This window comes from Onychomys torridus, chromosome 11 (genome assembly GCF_903995425.1).
Source record: "Onychomys torridus chromosome 11, mOncTor1.1, whole genome shotgun sequence".
Taxonomy (NCBI): Eukaryota; Metazoa; Chordata; class Mammalia; order Rodentia; family Cricetidae; genus Onychomys; species Onychomys torridus.
The window spans coordinates 10,705,934-10,729,085 of NC_050453.1; the positions used below are offsets into that span (position 1 = coordinate 10,705,934).

Genomic DNA, 23,152 nt, shown 5'->3' on the forward strand with positions numbered 1-23,152 from the left:
GCTTAGATTGGTGATCTGCTATAGCTCTTCAAGTCTCCAGACATAGTAGAGCTTTCAGAGAAAGCGCAAGACTGGTGAGCTGGGTGTGGGTGCATTTCATTTAGACGTATCTAAGAAAATATTGCAAGATGACATAAGGGAGAGGTTCTACAGTCTGTGCTTGAAATTGAAAGTCGATGGCTCTGTTCTTGTTAAGTCTATGAGGAAGAGTCAATTCACAGTCTTGACTGTGTGTATACAGTTGCCACAAAGATGCGTTTGAAGTCTGGGGCAATGCCTTGTTAAAAAGACCAATAGGAAGGCCAGAATTGTTCATTGGGCCCTGGCTTGGTTGAAGGAAGGGCAGGTGCTCTGACAGGATGGCAGCCTCTTCCTGAGGTTGAGCCTATGCTGAGCATGAGGTGTCTTAGTTGACCTAGTGACTTTCTCAGAATGTAATTGAGGATGTTTCCTCTCTCTTGTAACTTTATTGGACCCAACTAGTGTTTCCATAAAATATTTTACTGACTTCCATATATTTTCTCGTTTTATGGTTATATAGATACAAAAAGAATTGTCCCCATACATATCCTTTCTTATTAAAAGCATCGCAGATTGTCACTGCTCCTGCTTGTTGAATAGGATATTTGATGGGACATGCTGAGGAGTTTCCACTCACTGTTACATCCTGGTTTTCAAACAGATAAAAGAAATTGTAATGTTTTTCCTACATAGAGTTAACTTTACCTTTTAAACATTTACCCAGTTATAATGACAATTCATTAACATGCTGTTAAGTATCATTGGCTAAGATTTCTTTAGTAAGAAATCTTCAGTTCATGAACAAATCTAGGTTCATGGGATCTGTTAGTGAGCCATATTAGCCACTTTTTAAAATTCAGCATTTTAGGATTTCAAAACAAAACACTTCCTGTCCCTCAGAACAGATCCAGGAAAAGACTGCCTCTCACATGAAAGGACAGGCAGATGACCACTTGTATAGTTTCTTAGATTGTGCATGCTCAGCATTGGAGCTGTCAAAAGGGTTTAGTGGCAGTTTAAGAGCCAGCTTTTTAAAATCGCTAAACTTAAGTGTTTATGTCTTATGCTTCTACAAATGGGCATGTGAATGTCATCAACTCTATGAAGTATCAAATAAAGTCATTTTCCTGTTCGATGTATTGTGTTGGAGATGTTTAGTTGTGTTAACTGTTTTGCAAGTTGTGGTGTTTTGTTCTGTGGTGCTGAGGATTGACTGTAGTCTCATTCATGCTAGGCAAGTGCTATCCACTGAGCTACATGCCTTGCCCGGTTTTGCTGATTTTAAAGAGTTAAATAAGGTAATTATTGGTTACTTTCCAAAAGGACTTAGGTAGGATACTTAAAATAAATAGAGACATGCTTAGTGAGTCACTATATTGAATGACAGAGTTGGGTAAAAGATACAATGCTCAACACCTTAAAAACTTACGTTTGTAGATAGCACTTACATTGGAAGGTTTTAGGTATCATTTGAAAGATGTGCTGAATGCTGTGGGGACACAGGAGAGTCCTCGGTCTTCCACTCTCAGTGAACATTCCTCTCTTCCAGTGGTTTCAATACTTTCACTTTCATGAAACTACTTTTTCAGAGACACCATACACCATTGTACTGCTTCCACCTGAAACACTGTAATGAAGGATAGTGGACACATTCTCGTGTGATCCCATTGTGTAACAAAGGAAGCACACCACATGAGGGAGAGTTGCTGATGGGGCAGATTGATTACTTGATCCTTCCTTATGCACTATTCCTGACTACCACAAGGAAGCTCCTCAGCCATGCTCTGAACAGGGTGGAGCTCCTCTGTGTCCATAACAAGCCAAAGTGGCATGCTGAAAAGAATGAACATGGTATCTGCTGGGGGTGGGCCTTTGACAGTGAGCCTCGGATGCATGCATTCTGGTAAGCTATGGCCTCTGTTCCTCTCTGTGTAGCCAGCTCTCAAGTAGTATTCTCTTCAGCTGCCCAGAGGTACAGGACTCTTCAATCATGGTTATCATGGGTTTGCTTTGGTGAACTTTCTTTCTGTCAGTTATTAGGCATATGTTTAGGATCTTTGTGCCTTCCTGGTGGCCTTGGTCTGTTGTGAAATAACTCTTACTTTTGCATGACGCTGTGTGAGTGTTTTGTCTGATGTGATCCTGGCGTTTCCAGCTGTCTTATGCTCAAAGATTGTATTGCCTGTCTTTTCCATCATTTTACTTTCAGCCCATCTCTCTCCTGATACTGAAAGTATCATGCATCTAGGTTGTTATAGTAAAATTCATTTGACAGTATGCTTTGAATTTTCAGTGTGCATTAATTATGATTATGATTGGTTTGGTTGTAGGTTGAGATGCTGCTCTTTTGATTTGCTTTGCATATCTTCTTTGATGTTATTATTTGTATTCTCTTCTTCCTTTCTCATTTACTTCTAAGCTAATAAAAACTTTTTCCTAGTATCCCATTTTTATTTCTTTCTTGGCTTCTTACTACTGCATTGTGTTTTCAGGTGCACTTCTGTGGAGTTGCCTAATGCATGCATAGTTTATTGCAGCCTTCACAGACTCTAACACTAGACCAGTCCCCCAACCTCTGCTTGCATTCACACATACTTCCATGTGTTCAACTTCTTATGTTCAACATATAGCATTATACTATTTTACTTTAAGTGGTCATATATCTTTTAAAGAGATTGAGAGGTGGGGAAAAAAATATACTCACCTATATTTACGCACATATTTACTGCTTCTGAGTTCTTTATTTCACTTGCTCTCTGTGATCACTGCCCTTAAAATGTTGTGTCTGCATTAACAAAATCTTTCAGCTCTTACTCCTCTAAAATGACTCTGTCTTGCCTGCAAAGAACATTTTCACTGGATGAAGACTTCAGAGTGCATTTGCTTTTTTTAAAAATTTTTTTCTCAAACTGCAAATTGCAGCCAGTATGCAGCTCCCCCAAATCTCCACTACTTCCTCTCAGCTTCTACCTGCAACCACTAATGTGCTTCTTGGAAATTCTTTTGCTCATACTTAGAAAAGCTCTTATAATTCGTATAAAAGTTCCACAGTCCTCCATGATTTTATTTTTCTCCAGATTTTCTCTTACTCTCTATCCATTGTTGTTAGCCCCAGCTGCATCCGCTGATTCCTTTAACTAGTAGAACTTGTTTCCTACTTGAATTTAAGTTGTCTGAAACTAAGTGGACTAGGGTTTGTCTCCCGATGGAAACTGTGTGTGTGTATTTCCCCTGGCCTGGCGGCACACTCCTATAATCCCAGTACTCAGGAAGCTGAAGCAGGAGGATCATGAGTCCACACCAGCCTCAGTTTGATAGTGTAGAGAGATCTTCTCCTGTTTTCTTCTTTTTGGTTATTCATGATGGTCTCTATTATGTAGCTCTGACTGTCCTGGAATTCACTATGCAGACCAAGCTGGCCTCAAACTCAGACTCACCCACCTCTGTCTCCAGAGTGCTGGCATTAAAGATGTGTGCTACCTACCATACCTGATCCTGAGAGACCTTTTTAAGTAGGGAAGACAATTTTGCTTAGTGAAGATTCTTTTTTTGCATCTTAAGCTTCTTTCCCAATTTTGTGTGCTTTCTGTATTTAGCTTTTCTAAGCTGCCTAAGAATTGTCTTTAATGTTTTATCTAGAAAACTATATATTCTATTTTACTGACAGGCTTGTCCAATACAAGCTATTCTTCTGTTAGTGAAAGCATAATTTCCAGATTCTTCTAACATGACTTGGTAAAGTGCAAGTGTCGCTATTAGATTTAAGTAGCCAGGACCTGTGTTTGTGCTGATGTAATTTATTTAGAAAGTAGCATATTACCAAGTCTGGGGCAGAGCTGTGGCAGCCCTACCTTGCAGTCTACTACTGTGTGGTCTCACTTTGCAGGAAGTGTGAAGATTCAGTCACCACGCCAGATTTGTATCTATAAGAAAACACAATACTCATTTGCTATTCGCCTGAGGTTAATAAGTTTGTCCAGCTTTGGGCAGTCTTGGGTGTCACTGCAGCACAGTAGACAGTGCTGCGCCTCTGTCACTTTGGGTGATTGGGAGGTTGTGTTCATTATTACCATAGCATCTCTTGCAGCCTCATTTTCTCGGCTACAGCCAGGATTTCACAAAGGAGAAAGTCAGTCTCCTTGAGAGTAAGGAGGCCCCCCCTTGTCCTCTGAGATGTGTTTGGTCTTCTTCTTGGTTAGACGTTGAGCACCTTCCACTTGACATGGCTTGAGAAGGAAGCTTGTAGGTGTGGGCACGTGTGAATACACATAAGCAGAGGCCATGATAAGGGGGATTTTACTTTCCCAACTTCAGTGTTTCAAGAGGAAAAAATAGGAAGTGCTTGTTTCATCTAGGAATTCCTTACAAGTTAATGTGTCCCCCATCTCTCCTGTCTAACTCTAGGCCTTCACTCACTCCAGGCTCTTCTCAAATGCCAGCCCTTCTGGGACAGCCCTTGTCTTACAATCCCTAACATGCCTCATTGCTTTTCATACCAGGAACTGCTGCTGGGTGCTTTGTCGGCTCACATACTCATTGTCCTTCTCTCTGTTTCCCTCTGCTGAAGGAGGAATTGTTTGAGGACAGATATTTTGTCTGTTTGGCTTTCTCTTCTCCTCTGCTGTAGGACAGCACTGTGGACATGACAGAAAACAGTTCTCCTGACTAAGAAAATGAATCAGTAAAGAGTGAGGTGGAAAGGTGGACTTGAGGCTGAAACTGGCACTCTGGAGTGACTTGGAATGACTTGCTGCTAACTCAAGTCTTTGATGCCATTATGAGAGCCAAATGGAAGAGCTCTTCCCACTCAACTGTTTCCTTTCATGCATGTGGGAAGATGGGGTGCTTCTTCCTTTAATATCGGGCTTGACAACAGCTGAGTAATGGAAATAATAAAAGAAATCATAGCCAAGCTGGTGAAGTGAGGTACCATGTAGAAGAAAATATTCCTTGCCTAGAACAAAAACAAGCACGACATAACCCTATGGGAGGATTTGAATTTAGCAATTGAAATTGGGGTCTAATTTTGAGATATATTTATGTATGGTGTAACTACACTGAGCAAAATAGTGAAAGCATAATTCTCTATTGACTTTCAAGATTTCTGATTTTTCCCTGGCATTTATAAACTGCACCTAGTTGTCCAAAACTTACCAGGTAAACTTCTGGCTTCAACATCAAGTCAGAAATAGTTCAAGCAATGAAAGAGCTCTTGCCCAAGAAAAATGTCCAATGCAATTTTCCTTTTTCCAGGATTGACAGAGTAAATAATCCCACCTTAAAAAATTTTAGATGTATTTACTCTATTTTATGTGTGTGTTTTGCCTGCATGCATGTATGTGCCTCACATATGTGATTATGTCTATGGAAGCCAGAAGAGGACATTGGATCTCCTGGAAATGGCAGTTGTTTTATATGCCTAGCAAATATAAGGAAGAGTAAAGAATGACTAGCCCAAGCACCTGGTTAGTTTAGAACCCAGCTTCTTAAACTGTGAGTCATGACCCATGTAGGGTTACATAACAAAATGTGAGGTTGGCCAAAGTTGACAACAGTAAAAAGTTTCAGAGTCTGCAAGTTCTGTCCAGGGAATGATCTACAATAGCTACTTTTGGCTTCATACAAATAAGTTTATTAAACAAAAGTAAAAGAGCAAATAGCAAGTAGCAGATAGCAAACCATCCAATTGGGCACTTAGAGATCTGGCAGAAATGACTGGTGTAGTCCAACTGAGAGGACGAGGGACAGGGAGAGAGCAAGCAGCAACCACAGCAACATCATATCAGGTCTTCACAGCTCCCAGCAGAAAGGCCTGAGGGTGCCTTTTTATACCATGGAATAATCAGGACTAATCTCTGTTGGGAATGTTCGCCTTCTAGCTGTTCTCAAGGACAGAGCGTCTTTGTAAAGAATTTATTCTTACTTTCATACTATGTGTATGTATCTGTGTATGGGTTTGTGCATGCAAGTACAGTACCTGTGGAAGTCAGAAGAGCATCAGATCCTATGGAGCTAGAGTTACAGGCGGTTGTAAGCCACTGGGTGAGGGTCCTGGTAACCAAACTTGGGTCCTCTTCAAAAGCAGTACAACTCTCAAGCACTCAGTTGTCTCTCCAGCCTGTGCATGGCATTTTTAATACCTTAGCTGTTTACTATTCTCCTCCCTCCCTATGACAGGGGCAGGGAGCCAACCTGCCCCAGGTCAGTGAGTCTCAGAGGACTCTTGACATAAACGTGCTTGAATCCGAGACAGAGACAAAAGAGCCACCTTGGTCTTAGAGTCCACGGTCATCAAGTACAAACAGCGCATGATTTACCAATAGAATTTATATTATAGTACAATACCCAAGTATTAGTTTAAAATCAAACACATAATGAATCCAAGGTGTCTCTGGCAGCACTCACATATTTCACAATGTGTGACTCCACTGCAGCTCTGGTTTTTGAACACACAACACCCACACTTTGCACTGTGCACACCATCACTTCACACAGTGCCAAAAATGCTGCCTGAAACACTGTGGCTCAGAGTTGAAACTTGTATGTTACGAATTATAGTGTTTTACTGTACACATGAGATTTTCTTCTCTTATAGAAACATGTTTCCTACCACCATTTCTCAGCACATATGCACATAGGTATATTTTTGGAATGTCCTGGGTTAGAGTGTACATTAGGTACTCTTCTTGTTGCTAGGACAAGATGCCTGACAGGAAGCTACACAGGAGAGAAGGGTTTATTCTGGCTCACAGTTGAAGGGAATACAGCTCATCATGGGGAAGGCATGTTGGCAAGAGCAGGAGGCAGCATCCAAAGTCAAGAAGCAGAGCGATGAATGCTGGTGCTCGGCTCACTTCCTGCTTTTTATTCAGTTCAGGACCTCAAGTTCAGGTGGATTTTCCCACCCTTATTAATCTCATTCAGATAACTCCTCAAAGGTATACCAAGAGGCTTTGTCTTCCTAGATCCAGTCAAATTAATTCCAGCAATGCATAAACCACATATGGTGAGGCACTCCTGTGGTCTCAGCATTCAGATGGGGCAAAAGGATCAAAAGTTGAAGGTCATTTTTACCCCACATAGTTTGATGCCAGCCTCGTATACATGGAAAGAGAGAGAAAAAGGGGGAGAGGGAAAAGGAGAGGAGAGAGAGAAAAGGAGGCAAGGTCAAGAAGTAGAAGAAATCAAGGCGCCCTGGGGCAGGGGAACAACCATATTCTGAGAATGTTTGTCATGGTAGTAAAGATGCTACCCTTCTAGTGAGGTAGTAATGGATGATGTCACTCAACCTAAAATGGTGCCAGCCTTTATAGGAACAATGGTCTATGAGGTAGCCAGTAATCTGTCTACCTATTGATTTTGTAAATCAAAATATAGACTTAAAGATGTGTAGAAAATTTTATTTTAAATGTTGTACCCACTGGTAAGGGTCCTTAAGGTGGGAAGCAATGATAAACAGTGTGTTCACATTTTAAAATTGTGTGGTATGATGCACTTTCATTGAAAATGAACTGTTGATGAACATTATTTGTAGTCTTTTAACTGTCCTTTTATAATAATTGAAGTGACCATGAGCTCTTGTGCTTTTTCCTAGCATACCTCTGTAGATGGATATACTGAAGCACACATCCAGCCTACCAAATCAAGTAGCAGACAGAACATTCCTCGGTGTAGAAACTCCATTACGTCAGCAACAGATGAACAGCCTCACATCGGAAATTACCGCTTACAGAAAACAATAGGGAAGGGAAATTTTGCCAAAGTGAAATTGGCAAGACATGTTCTAACAGGTAGAGAGGTAAGGATTCTTGCCTTTTGATATTTGCCTGTACCTTGCCCCAGAGTCTTGTTTTAAAAATCTTCCTCATAGTTGATGTTGGGGAATGAGTGGTACCTGTGACCTGGTGCACACTGGGATATGTGCACATACAGCGTTTGCAGAAGAACTCCTGACCATTTAACACTAAGGAAAGACCCACCTCTACCTTACAGTATTTCTTATAGACCAGGTGTGCTACAGATTAGCTGAAGCTTCTCTATTCTGTGAACGCTCCCTGGTTACTGTTGCTACTCTGCATTTGAAAGAAGGCTGGGATAAGGTTCTATGAATTACTACCTAGGTTAAGTTAGATGTAAATGTGTAGAAAATTGCTCACTAAGTTTTATCTATTTGAAGGTAATATCAAGCTAACATTGCTACTATACAGATGATTTTTTTTTCAGATGACAAGAGAATTTACTTTTAAAATTTCATTTGTTTGTTTAGTGAGGGTTGTCAAGACAGGATCTCTTGTAACCCAGACTGGCTTTGAACTTGCTGCCCAGCTGGGGCTGACCTTCAAATCTGGATCTTCTGTTTCACTTTCTAAGTGCTAAGATTGTTGGCTTGCACAAATGCATCCCACTAATCTTATGGATTTGAAATTATTGTTGCACAGTAAAAATGTATATATTTGTATATATGTCCACCATAAATCTATAGTGTGTACCATAAATCTGTAGTGTGTACAGCAGGGTTAAAGACTATTTGAATAAAAATCTAAAATTCTGCCTGGTGGTGGTGGCTCATGCCTTTAATCCCAGCACTCGGGAGGCAGAATCAGGCGAATCTTTGTGAGTTTGAGGCCAGCCTGGTCTACAGAGCGAGATCCAGGAAAAGGCACCAAAGCTACAGAGAAACCCTGTCTCAAAAAGAAACCCCCCCCCAAAAAAAAATCTAAAATCCTGTATTAGGATTGGATTACTTTTTTTTTTTATTTCAACCACAGAATGTTAGTAAGCTTTCACTTTGCTGTATACATAAGGATGTTGTAGTCCCTTTGAGTGTCTTTCTTCTTGTCCGTCCTCACCCTCTTCCGCCCCCCCAGGAGCTCTTCAGACACAGGCTACCCCAGGCAGAGCCTTCAAAGATTTAAAACTCTCTTTTGTTAGTTTGCTGCTAGAAAGTCAGTGTGTCCAGCTTCTCTACATGCACAATAGTGTCATTTGCCAAAAACACATGTTTAAAAGCCACTTTCCCCTATAATGTTGCCTATCAAGATTTTGAGAAAAAGATTAAAATGGAGGATGATTTTTACATTTTTAAAAGGAAAAATGTGGGAGAAATAGCAAAGGCTTAATTCCATTGATTTGGAATCAGGAGGTTACTGACAAGTCAGTAATCTGTGTTCTAAGGCTGATAGATGATTATGTGAGCACCCACATAGGAGTAAATGGTGTAGGGGCTGGAGAGATGGCTCAGTGGTTAAGAGCACTGACTGTTCTTCCAGAGGTCCTAAGTTCAATTCCCAGCAACCACATGGTGGCTCACAGCCATCTGTAATGAGATCTGGTGCCCTCTTCTGGCCTGCAGTTATACATGCTGTATACATAATAAATAAATAAATCTTTAAAAAAAAAAAAAAAAAGTAAATGGTATATATGGTATATAGTTAAGACTGAAACAAAACTGTTTTCTTTTCAGGGTTTTATTCATTAAATGACATCTCTCAAATGAAGTTTAATGTTTTTCTTTTTTAGGTAGCTGTGAAAATAATAGACAAAACTCAGCTAAACCCTACCAGTCTACAAAAGGTATTTACTTAATTTAATAAATAATGTGAGTTTTTGTTAATATATAATTCTACAAAGTCAAGCATGAACTTTTTTTATTAGGTACAACACTCTATTTTACCAGTATATGATGAAAAGACAGGATCTAAGATGTAATGATTATGGCTGATTATAAAGAGGTTTCAAATGTGTCTAATGCAAATTGAGCACCATGTACTCAAAATACATGGACAGAAGTATTTGGGACTTTATCGATTCTTGGATTTGAGAATATTTGCATAGACTTTAGCAGGATGTATGTGTCATATGAATTAATTCATAGGATTAGATTTTGTATCAAATATTGTGAAATATTTTATTTATATGTGTATGCACATATGTATGTGGGTTGCACATACCTGTGTGTGAGTATGGAGCCCTTCTGGGATGGCAAATTCCTCTGTGCTGGAGTTAGAACTGTTTGCAGGACGTCGTGTGTGTGCTGGGGCCCAGACTCTTGACCATCAGGATTGCAAGTGCTGTGAACCTCAGAGACATCTCTCCAGCCCTGCGTTTTGAAGTATGGAGAAGTCTTCTTAGTGAAAACCTAGTTCAGAGTCATAGTTTCCGCAGGTGTGTCTTCTTTCATTGCTTCTTTGGATTCTTCTTTCATGCAAGTTCATCTTAGACATCAAGTTACAGTAGACAGTGCTTCATCAAAGGATGAAAAGACCGGGGTTCCCCCATTGTGCTGTAAGTCTGTATTTAAGACCTCCTCCCTCCTTCAATAAATGACGTTCAACATTCCAAAAAAAAAAAAAAAAAAGAAAGAAAGAAAGAAAAGAAGGGGACAAGAACATGATGGGGAACCCACAGAGACAGCTGACCGGTGCTAGTTGGAGCTCACTGACTCTAGACTGACAGCTTGGGAACCTGCATGGGACCGAACTAGGCCTGCCGAATGTGGGTGACAGCTATGTGACTCGATCTGTTTGTGGGGTCCTTGGCAGCAGGACCAGGACTTATCCCAGGTGCATGAACTGGCTTTGTGGAGCCCATTCCCTGTGGTGGGATACCTGGCTCAGCCTTGATACAATGGGGAGGGGCTAGGCTCTCCTTCAACTTGGTATGCCAGACTTTGTTGACTACCATGGGAGGCCTTACCCACTCTGAGGAGTGGATGGGGCAGAGTGGGAGGGAGGGGAGGAGGTGGGAGAAGGGGAGGGAGGGGGAACTGGGGTTGGTATGGAAAATGGAAAAAAAAGTTTTAATAAATAAACATTTAATAAAAAAAAAAAAAAAGGATGAAAAGAAAGCAGGAATTGGGAAGAGACATCAGTTAGGATGAGGATCTTTTAGTAGCCAGAGCTATTTACTTCATTAAGTACTTCAATGGGAAACCTTCTCAGATACAAACATTTAGTATTTTAAAAACAAAGCGACTAATTTATTGTATGAGCTATAGAAATCACCCATTGTGATTTCAGTAGACTATAATAATATCAGATTTACAAATGTCAAAGTTACATAAATGATTTTGGGTTCCTAAGAGAATCTTACAAGAAATTCTTCGTTTGCTATGTTTACCTACAACTTCCATGATACTAATGAGTTAGAGCCTTCTTCCCTCTTCTCAGGCAAGTAGCTCTGCATTTTTGTGCCTTTCTGCACAGAGATCTGTCTCTGTACTTTCATGGGTTCTTTTTATGTCTGACAACCAGTAAAACTCCAGCACACTGAAGTCTGCTTAGTGAGGACTCGTGTTTGCTGGGCTCTTCTGAGAACTTGAGTTAGTACAGTGCTGATGGGAGATAGTCCTGGGGAACGTCTCTTCTCATAGCACCGGAGTCCATCCTACCTGGATGCAGCTGTGGGAGTAACAGAAGGTCCCCTCTCCACTGATAAACTATCTGAAGACGCTCCGGCCCTTCTGGGCTGAAGCTACTGTGGCATGGAAGGTTAACTCCCCTATGAGCCCAGGACTCTAAAACACACCAATTGCTGAACTGCACTCTGGCCTTACCCACCTCCCATCCATAGTTTGTGCTTTTCCTGGATCACTCTGGGAAGTTCAGTGATTTCAAGTGACATTTGAAACTTCTGACAGGGTACCCAGTAATGTGACACCCCATTTGGTCTTTCCCAGCAGAGCCAAAATTAATATTAATTTTGCTAGGTAGAACATGTGACCATGAAGCTGATCATTGCCTTCTTTTTCTAAATAACTGAAGGTCTGCTTGCGGATTAAAATGTCTGTGGAGAGCCTGGAAATCTCTCCTAAAGTGTTGCCTTTCCAAACACACAAAGATGATGCCATCTGTGTGTCCTAAGCCTGTTCATAGATTTACTTTCTGGGAAAAACACTATTTGGTGGGGTGGGTGGGGGGGGGGAGCCAACCCCAGCTCATGGTTTGACTCATTCAGTTCACAGAACATTTAGACTTGTCTTTCCCCATCACATCAGCAGCATCTCCCAGTCAGTCATATCTCAAAATCCAAGGGCAAAGAGCAAGCCATCTGCCTCCCCTGCATTGTCAGTTAAGTTGTGCAGGCCACAATCGTCATGTGACTCCATGGGGTGGGCATGCCTATAGCACAGAAGGTGAAGACAGGACTCAGGTTCTTCTTGGCCTCATTTTTGGAAGCACTTGACTAACCCTTACCCTGGTTTGGTCTGAATGTAAGCTGATTCCCCCTTCAGTCTTTTCTGTGTATATCCTTCCTTTTCCAGCCTCCCTGGTAGAGAAAAGAATCTAAAGATGAGGTACAACTGTTTAAAGCCTCTCAAGTATAAAGTTCTTTTTAAATATGAAGTCCTTCAAAACAGTTTGGCCTTTGGAAGTGTCTTCAGTGTTGTTTACACACTATACTGTATCATTTGTCATAAATCAGTGGAGTCTAATCCAATGAGAGCTGATAGTTTAAAAAGTGTCTGAATTGACTTCCTCTTTGTAGTACAAGGATCACCTCATATAGTCATGGTTTTTTGGAGAATGTTCTGTGACTCACATTAGTTATCTCTGAGGTTCTTTTAAGCTGTATGTAATACCATGTGAAAAGCAAATCGATAGGACAATTTTGTTTATAACTGATAGGCTTCAACTGTAAAAGAAATGTCCTTTCTGAAACATGGGCACAGTAGTTCATCAGATGAAGGTTTCTTCACTCTGAGTCACCAGTACACTTCATCTCTTCTGACATTGTTATATTTCCTATGTATTGCTTATGAACTTACATTTTATTTTTTTAATTGTATTATGTGTTTTCCCTTTATATATGTCTGTACACCACATGTGTGCAATGCCCACAGAGACCAGAAGAGGGCACTGGATCCCCTGGAACTGGAGTTAAAAATGGTTGTGAGCTACCATGTGGATGCCAGGAGTCAAACCCTGATCTTCTAGAAAAGCAGCCAGTGCTTTTAACCATGAGCCATCTCTTTAGCCCCATTTTCATTTTTATTTTAATTGTAATACACATCACAAAAATGGCTCTTTGATTTCCTGACTGGCAAAATTCTAAAGAAGAAAAAAGAAAACACAAAGCAAGAGTCAGGCATGGTAACACACTACTAATGGAGCAACAGTGAGACCACATAATGAAGTTAATTAAATAAAAGAAAGACTACCACAACTCAGAATTGTGTTGTAAAATAACAGGTCTCATTAAAACTGCATGGAATGTGAATCTCTGTGCTAGGACATACGAGATTTTGTAGAAGCAGAGGTGTAGAAATTTCAATAACTGCAATCTTAAAAACATACTTTATTGAATAGCTCACCCATTTGCTGCCAGTGTCTGGTGATCTGAGCCACTTAAATTGATGGTTTTCCAGTAGTGCCCACCTCTTCTGGTATGCTGAGTCAATATCCCAGATCTTCTGTAAAACAATCACTATCATGTTAAAGAATGTCACCTCTATAAGACAGAACCAGGCAGTATTCAGTAGAAACCAAGTGTGTAAAACAAACCACAGAGTAATTGGCAAGCAGTTCAATCAAGACAAAACCCGAAGTTCTTCAACAGTGTTTCTTAGCAGGACTACCTGCAGACATGTTGAAATGCCAGTTACTCTGGTGTATGCTTGCTGACGTCTTTCACTTCTTAGCTGAGTAAATCCACAAATGGACTGAGTATTCGCCCATTCGGCTCTTGTTACATGTGTGTAGTCTGAAGGAAATGTGTTGTTTAAGTCTGGTTTGGGTCGATGAAACCAAAGTGATGAGAGTATTCAGGGGTTGTTGTTGTTGTTGTTGTTAGTTTGTTCTTGTTTGTTTTTTTAGACAGGGTTTCTCTGTGTCCTGGAACTCACTTTGTAGACCAGGAGACCTCAAACTCACAGAGATCTACCTGCCTCTGCCTCCTGAGTGCTGGGATTAACGGCATGGCACCACCACCACCACCTAGAGAGTAGTAGAGTTTTGTTGGTGGTGGTGTTGGGTTTTTGTGAGCTGGATTGTAGACTGCAAAAGCTGTTTTTTAATCTGAAATGATTAACTATCTTTATGTCTTTCCCTCTCTCCTCGAGCCATCTCTCCCTCTTTCCTTCCATCCCCCACTCCCTTCCCTTTTCCTTCCTTTGGCATTCTGCACGGGTGATGTTACCATGCCAGTTAGTGAGATAGGATCTGATGCTCACTTGCTCACCACTCCATTCTCCATAAAACTAGCAAGTAGCAACATGCCTTCACCTTGATTTGGTTTGGGACAAAATACTGAAAATAAGGATGGTCATGAGCTGATAACTGAAAGTTGTATCTCTTTCACACACAGTATGAAGATTGGTAGGAAATGTGTTTCACACTGAAGTGTGATGGATTTTGAGGGGAAAAGTGTCCAGGTGTTTTAGAAAGTGATACCAGTAAAGTTCAGCATCTGGTCCAAGTGTGAACTGTGCAATCACAGTAAAGCTGAACTTTCTGAACCCCTACTGTGCTTCAGGTTCAGTGTGCCCCCTGAAGGGAAAATGTGCAGTGACATGTTTGACATGTTTAACAGAATGTGTGCTGCATCCAGATAAGGAGATACTTCCAGATCGAGTATGTCTAAGGAGTGGGCACTGAGAATCTGTTCATGTCCCTGAGATTAAAACTCCAATCTCTCAGACAGGCATAGTTGTGGGGCGTTTACCCACCAACCCCACAGCTCCCCAGAGTTTTCTTGAGTGTGAGCAGCAGGAAATATTAGAAGGATTTATAGTGCGGAGATAAACAGATAGAAAATACAGGATAGCCTCGAGAGGGCCTGGAACTATTCCAACGGGCCCTGACTGTCTCTGCCCCAGGGTATTTATAGAGAGGCCAAGGAGGTGGAGCAAAAGACCTCCTCCCCCAGCACAGCCAAGTGCAGACCATCTCAGACACCTGCACTCAGGCCAGTGGCCCTAATCCTCCTCTATGCGGACCTGATGGGTAAAGCCACAAGGAACCCGAAAACAGGCTCCCACACATAGTGGCATGCACACCTTTAATCGGAGCACTCAGAATGGAGAGGCAGGCAGAGTTCTGTGAGCTCCAGGACAGGCAGAGAGACCCTGCCTTAAAAAAAACAAAACAATAAAATAAATTTTAGGGGAGTTTTTGTTTTGTTTGTTTTTCTGAAACAAGGTTTCTCTGTGGACCTGAAGGACCATCAACTTGCACAGCTCTCACCCCCCCCCCCCACCCCATTCCTCCAGCTTCAGTTTCCTGGGATTCTCTTCATGCTCTTTATTCTAGCCACCTGGCCTTCACAGCTTTCCCTTCCTCCCTTTGCCTGATACTAACTCCCCTCCTCACTTAATTCTTAGACATTTCTCACTTCCTCAGAGAAACCACTCCTGTTCTCCATGGCAGTTTTGAAGCTCCTTTCCATACTGGAATCTGACATTCATAACTAAGGAGTTATTTGGTTTGGGGCAGTAGTTTCTTTGTTTGTATGCCAGCATTCTGTGAACCCTAAAACTTCTGATTGTTGGGCCTTTATTAACTGTGAAATACATATCCACTTGTACTATGGAAGAATTCCCTCTTAGGGGAAGTGGAAGAGACTAGGAATGTTGACGTCATCTATAAACTTTAGCTTGGCTGTTTCAAAACTTTTAGCCCATTTAGTTACTGTAAGAGTCTTCCATCTTCCCCCATGTGACTAGCTAGGTCTGCTTCTTCCTTCCCACCTCAGAGGCCTGCCAGGCTCTTGAGGGACTCACCTTCCCATGCCTCCAGCTAGGTCCCCTTTTTTCATCCTGTAGGCCTGCCCAGCATCTTGGGTCTTTCTGTCTCTGTGTCCCCAAGTAGACTCTGCTAAATAGAGCCCTACCTTCCTCCAGCACCTCTCCCCTGCCCATGATGTCGGCACTGCTTCCTACCACCCTGTAAGCAGTCCATCTCCTTTGCAATCCGGCTTCTCTGAGCTGCTGGATAAGCCATTGCTCTGCCTGTAAGTACTAGGCTAGCCTGGGCTATATAGTGAGCTGTAGGCTACCGTGGACTACATGAGACCAAAGCAAAGCAGAAAACAAGCAAAAAGAAGTTAACTTAAATTTTATAGTGCTACTAGTAGTAGTTTTCTAAAATATCTGATTAAATTGATGTCCCAGTAAGATGTCCGAGGGCTAAAAACAGGAGGTTTGTAATGATCCCATAAATTATAAAGCTGAGCATTTGATCAACAGGGTTCTGTTAATGTAGGCACATCATATGTATAAATTCTCAGTGATCGAGGCTTCCAGGTGAGTCCAGGAACTGAACATCTCCTGCAGGGTAAAGCAGATCTACACTAATTCACTAATCTGCCAGATACTTCCAACGATGGGACACGATGGCAGAGAAAGTTTCCTGTTCCTCTTAAAGCCCCATCAGAACAATGTACTTGCAAAGCTAAGAAGGCTGTGCTCAAAGACACTGGATATACACTCCCCCTTCTTCTCCAGGCCCTGTTTACTGTAACTGAAGTCAGCCTGGAAAAGTGAAGTTACCTGTAACTGCAGAATCATCTTCTATCTTCAAGACAAGCAAGCAGCAGAGAGATCCTCTGACATGAGGAGGCCACAGGCAGCATGGCAGCAGGTCTGATAGACACCAGACACACAGGCTGACCCTGGACTAGATGGAGGCTTGTCATAGAATTAGGATGACAAATGACTAGGCCATGTCCAGTCCACGAGTTTAAATACAACAGCTTCTTTTCCATGCCACACAAAAGAATAATAGGCAGAAGAAATGAAATATTGGAAGGAACAGAAATTAGTTGAGAAGAGAAAAAGAAAATCCTCCTCACTGAGGCAAGTACTGATTGATGCCATGGAGCTTGGCTAGTCCTGACCTCAGCCCTGACCAGGAAGGACTGAACAGAGCAGTAACCCTCCACAAAATGGAAGATTGTTTGGTGACTTCAGCTCCCTGGAGCAAAGCCAGGAATCTAGAAGGAAGCAATAAAGGCCCTGCACAATTAGAGTAGCTGTCTGTCTGGGTCCACAAAGTAAAGGCCCTGCGTTGCAGCCAAGGCTTCCTGTAGTTCTCTTAACACAGTTATAACAAATACTGACTTTACCATCCAGTTCACAGCAGACCTGAAACACAGAGCCTGGAGGGAGCTGGCATACTCTGAGCGCTCTTGCTAATTCATATGTGCTGGAGACTTCATAACATCATGGCTTGAAAATGAGAAAGGAAGAAGTAAAAATCAGAAACTCGAATAATGTGGACCTAAACACTATCCTTTTGAACACACGGCTTTCCTTACTTGTCTCCAGACAAATGATGCGTGCAGAAGGGATGATGTTAGCAATAAGTGTCCATCAGAGTGACGTCTAACTGCAATCTAAAGGCTCTGCTCCTCTTCCCACCTTCCTAAGAAAAGGCAAGGACTGGTAAGCTTGACATCTTGCTAGAGAGATGCCCTCAGATAAAGATGCCCAGCTCCCTGGCTCTCCTTGCTTCCTCTGACTCAGAGGGTTTCTGCAGAAGACTCTGCTATTAGCTTCTGTCTCCCTCATTCTGTTTTCTCTCTCCTGTGCCCACCTAGGAAACAAAGAGGTTTAAACAGGTACTAAGAACATTTTTTAGATGTTTGCAGATACCGTGTGTTCATGGCCAGAATTCTCTAGATTCAAGGTAGACTATTAGTCTGTTAGGGCTGCCATCATAATTACATGCCACGTATAGGTGGCTTAAACAATAGAAAGTTTTATCACTGTTCTGAAGGCTAAAAGAAGGTGTTTTCAGGGTTGGTTTCTTCTGAGACTTTCCTCCTTGGCATTCAGATAGCTATCTTCTCAGTGCCCATCCATAGCGTCTTCTGTACCCCAGCTCATCCTTGGTAAGTCTTCCTCCTATACGGATAGTGATCATATTGGCCTAAGGTCCTGCCCTTGTGACTTCATATAGCCTGAACTCTTCTTCTTGAGTCCTTTCTCCAAGAACAGTCATGCTGGGAGCCAGGAACATACTCTAGTACATATCAGATAATGGATCATACACAGGGGTGTGTGTTTCTTTGGGAGGAGGGTGGTTGATGGTGCAGGATTCTGGCAGTTCATTTCCATAATTAACACAACATACAAAATATCACAAGACTGTTAGCAGCAACTGCTTCCTTCTATGAGTGCCATCATTTTAACTGTGGAGGTCTGAATAAGAATGGCCCCTGTAGGCTCATGTATTTGAATGCTTAGTCACCAAGGAACTCTTTTAAAAAAATTGAAGGACTAGGAGTATGACTTTGTTGAAGGAAGGGTGTCACTGCTGGCAGGCTTTGAGGTTTCAAAAGCCCATACCATGCCCAGTCTCTCTCCCTCTCTCCCTGTTGCTGTGATCAGAATGTAGAACTCTCAGCTACTTTTCCAGCACCATGTCTGCCTGTGTGCTGCCATGCTCCCCACCATGATGATAATGGACTAAGCCTCTGAACTGTAAGCAAGCCTCCCTACCAATTAAATGCTTTGTTTTATAAGAGTTACCTTGGTCATGTTACCTCTTCACAGTAATAGGGCAATGACTAAGACATTAGCCAACATGCTTCCAGCCTCTACACACCTCCATGTTCTTAGTTTTTAAATTTTTTTCTCATTCTTTGTCCAAATCAAAGATTAAAACAGTGTTGAAGGCATCTTTGAGATAGAGAAGTCCTAATAGCTGTATATTATCATTTTAATTTTTGAAAATTACTTTCTGATCAGAACTTTGGTTCTGCCTGTAATATCTTCTGTACATCATCTCCAGGTGGAAGTGGAGTGTCCCTTTAAAGTACTATTTTTGTTAAATGTCTCACTTTTTACAAGATTACTGTCCCAGATTAATCTGTTTTTGATATAATGGCTACATTCCAAGTTCCAACCAGAGACTAAAAACTCACGAACCCAAATTGTTATACAAAAGCCCAGCTTTTAAAAAAGCAAAACCAGCTTAAAACAAACAAACCTCCTGCTGTAGAGGAATCTCTTGAAGGGCACACAGCTCATCTGTTCCCTTAGACAAGTTGTTCTCAGAGGTAGAGACACCAGGACTGGAAGGCGGCTCAGAGGAAAGCCCCCACTACCCTTGTAGAGCACTAGCGATTGGTTCTCAGCACTGTAGTTGTGGGCCCACAACTCCCTGTAACTCCAGTCTCAAGGAATCAGACGCCCTCTTCTGGCTTCCATGGGACCCTGCATACACATGCTGCACATATAAACATATTCAGACACATAAAATAAAATAATTAATCTGCTTCCATCACCTTGACATACATCATAGCCAGTTTACTTCTAAGAAAACTGATGTGGCAGTGATTTTATTAAGAGTAACTAATGTTCTCTGTGTGGCAGTGTTGTTCTGTTTTGTGACTTGGCACACTGTCTCAAGAATGAAGAGGAGATTAAGTCAAGGAGCCCAGGGATCCTCCTTATACTATGGCTCATGAACCTGTGCCGGTTAGAGCAGGGCAGCAACTCTCCTGTGTTGTAGGAAGAGTAGGTTAGAGAGAATGACTTTAAAATGATATAAAATTTAGGTTGAGTAGTGGTGTTACATGCCTTTAATCCTAGCACTCAGGAGGCAGAGGGAGGTAGATCTCTGAGTTCAAGGCCAGCCTGATCTACAGAATGAGTTCCAGGACAGCCAGGGCTACACAGTGAAACCCGAGAGAGAGGGGGTGGGGGGAAGGAGGGAGGGAGGGAGGGAGAGAGAGAGAGAGAGACAGAGAGAGAGAGAGAGAGAAATAAACATTTAAATTAAATGCATAAATGTATATTTTTTGGTCCAATGTAGGATGAACATTTTTCTGTAGTGTAAGTGTTGTGACTACAACTGTACTTTATCTAACAAGAATTGCATTCATAAAGTCTGAATAGATTTGTTACTATTCCTAGTTGTGTTCTATTTCATGAAAGGAGATTATAATGACAATCAGGAAACAGTCTGCCAATAAAATCCTGTATTTAATTTTAATCATTTACACTTACTTAACCCACACCTTGCAGTTTCATTAGCAACTTATATCTGGTATTTTCAAATTATCCACTTTATTTTATTACAAATACATGACTCATTGGTTTATATAAAATGTAATTGTGTTGGGCAGACTCCAAGGCACTCCCCAGCAGTGCCTGCCTCTCAGCATTCACTTCTATTCTTTCCCAGATGATGGGCAAGACCTAAGACTTTTCAGATAGTAGCATGTGGGGAGGTAAAGGGATCTTGGTCCCATGATCATGTTATATGGTATGAGCTGTCATGCTAGCAGGTACTCTGGAGACCATGAGTGCTGGCTTGAAAAAAAAAACGTAACTTATAAGTTTACTTTAATAAGTTTACTATGTGCCCTTCAGTAACAAAGAGGTGGGAAAATGTTAATTCCATTCAGAAATCTTGTTCTGGTGCTGATCATGACAGCACCTGGCAGTTCCAGAAAGCAGAAGAATGCTGGACACTGGAGGGAAGTCTAGCTTGAAGCAAGGGTGTCCTGACATAAGGCTGTCCTGAGAGGTGGGTGGCCTTCCTTGATCACACATGCTGAAGGCATTGGGAATACCTGTGATGTGCACTGCTGTGTGTTGGGCTTGAACTCCTGTGGGACAACCAAATTCTGAATGAGTTCAGAGTCAGCAGCAAACTGATATTTGAAGCATAATGAAGCACTTGGGAAGAGCACATTGAATGCCAGGGGGAGGGGCTAAGAGCTGAAGACCCAGGAAGAGAACTTTGCAGAAAACTGAGCAGTCAGAGAGACAGGAACAAAGAGTTGGCTGGACAGGAGCCTGTGCTGTAGGATCTCAAGTGTGTTGACGGTCACTGAGAGGCCAGGCTTCAAAAACACTCTTTAGTCAGGCAAGGCAGTCTTGAACATAGTGAACCTGCATTTTTCTGTTTACTTACTTGTAATTTTTAATTATTAAATGTTAAGTATTATAGACGTCACACACACAACACAAGGCTTATATACTTCCTTGATCTTGTATAGGAATTATTAAAGATATCTAGGGTAAACTTTTTTGTCATCATCTAAACATCAGTGGTTGTTCAGTTGGGATGTATTTTTTATTGTATTTCATTTTGTTAATATGTGATATGACCACAAACTAAAATTTACAGCTAGGCGTGGTGGTGCACACCTTTAATCACAGCCCTCAGGAGGCAGAGGCAGGTAGATCACTGTGAGTTCGAGGCCAGGCTGGAGTACATAGTGAATTCCAGGACAGTCAGCAACACAGTGAGACCTATTGTTGGTTGTCTCTTTACACTTTTGGCTCTGTGCTCTTTTGGGGGGCCCACCACCCAGCTCCCAAATCATCATGGAGGCATATTCTTTCTTATGAATGCCCAGCCTTAGCTTAGCTTGTTTCTAGCCAGCTTTTCTTAAACTAACCCATCTATCTTTTGCCTCTGGGCTTCTACTTTTCTTACTTCTATGTGTCTTACTCTGTAGCTGACTGGCTGGCTGGCCGGCCCCAGCCTCCTTCTCTCCTCTTGTCTTGCTCCTTGATCTCTACTTCTCTCTGTTTTTCCTTTTATTTATTCTCTCTGCCTGCCAGCACCACCTATCCTTTCTCCTGCCTTGCTATTGGCCAGTTCTTTATTAGAACATCAGGGGTTTTAGACAGTCACAGTAGCACAGCTTCACAGTTAAAACAAATGCAACGACATAAAAGAATGCAACACATTTTGCATCGTTATACAAATATTCCACAGCATAAATGGAATGAAGTGTAACATATCTTAAAATAAGATTCCACAAGAGAGACCCTGTCTCAAAAACAAAAAACAAAACTAACTAACATTTACCATTTCACTTACTGTTGATCTACAGTTGGGTGGCGCCAGCTGTCATTACACTGCTGTCCACCTCCAGAGAACTTGACATAGTCCCTAACTGAAGCTCTGTGCCCGTAAGCAGCCTAACCACAGCCACCCTACTGGCCCTTGGCAGCACTGCTCTGCATGATGTATTCATGAACTGAACTACCTCTTGTGAGTCATATAGTCATGGAGTATTTGGTCTTCTGTAACTGGTTTGTTTCATTTGATATTATAATAACCTCGAGGCTTCTCCACATTGTGTGTTGTACTTTCCATCTGTGTTATCACATTGTGTTTATCCACTCATCTGTTTGAACCTTCGTTTTCAATTCTCTCCGGTATACAGTCTGCAGATTATATGGTGACTCTTTTTAAGCTCCTTTGGGAATATTGTTTTCCATGGGACTGTATCGTTTTCTGTAGTATCCTCTCATCTGACACAGCCATCAGCAATACCAAAGGGTTCTAAGCTCCCTCCATCTAATGCTGTCTTCAGGTTTGTTCTGTCTTGTCCCATGCTATATGATGACATCGGTCATCCTAATGAGTGTCAGGTGTTCTCACTGTAGATTTGAGTTTTATTCCCCTAATGACTAATTATGTTGAGTATCTTTTCATGCTTCCTTAGGCTGTTAATAGATCATTAGAGAAACATCACTTGTGGTTACACTAATTTTAGATTTTATTCCTACAAAACATGTCTTAACAGAGTTTTTTTTATTGTTGCCAATTCTTGGTCCTCCTATTTTCTTGAACAAATGTTTGATTTTGATTTTGGCTCTAACATTTATGTAGCCAATGTAAAGGAGAAGATACCAAATCATGCTCTTTTTTTTATATATCATGATTTTTTAAACATTTTATTTATTTGTATGTGTGTGCATGTGTGTCATGGTGTGTATATGGAAGTCAGAGGACAATTTGTAGGAGGAAGTTCTTTCCTTCTACCATGTAGGGACTGAAGATTGAACTTGGGTCATCAAAATTGACAGCAGGCACTCTTACCCACAGTAGCCATCTTACTCCCTGACAAGTCGTACTTTGAAAAAATGGCCCATATAGATTTTTAAAGTTAAGGAGAAAGAAAATTTTAACATTCATGTTATTTTGTTTTATTTAACATGTTTAGTAATCCTTTTGGGGCTAGAGAGATGATGGCTCAGTGGTTAAGAGCATTAGCACATAGTGTTCACAACCATCTGTAACTTTAGTTCCAAAGGATCTGATGCCCTCTTATGGCCTTCATGGGCACTGTACAGTGCTGTGCGCATGCATGCATGCATGCAGACAAAACACATAAAATAAAAACAAATGAATCTTTTTTTGTTTTTGTTTTTCAAGACAGG

At 41.5% G+C, this 23,152-nt stretch overlaps 1 protein-coding gene across 2 annotated transcripts in view; it reads left to right on the forward strand.

The window, feature by feature from the left end:
- The window catches only part of Mark1 (microtubule affinity regulating kinase 1), a 103,175-nt gene that overhangs the window by 37,206 nt on the left and 42,817 nt on the right, over positions 1 to 23,152 (forward strand). For both annotated transcript variants that reach the window (XM_036202081.1, XM_036202082.1), the window contains exons 2-3: positions 7,616 to 7,819; positions 9,541 to 9,594. In XM_036202081.1, the coding sequence (XP_036057974.1) occupies positions 7,616 to 7,819; positions 9,541 to 9,594 (258 nt within the window). The remainder of the gene's footprint in view (positions 1 to 7,615; positions 7,820 to 9,540; positions 9,595 to 23,152) is intronic.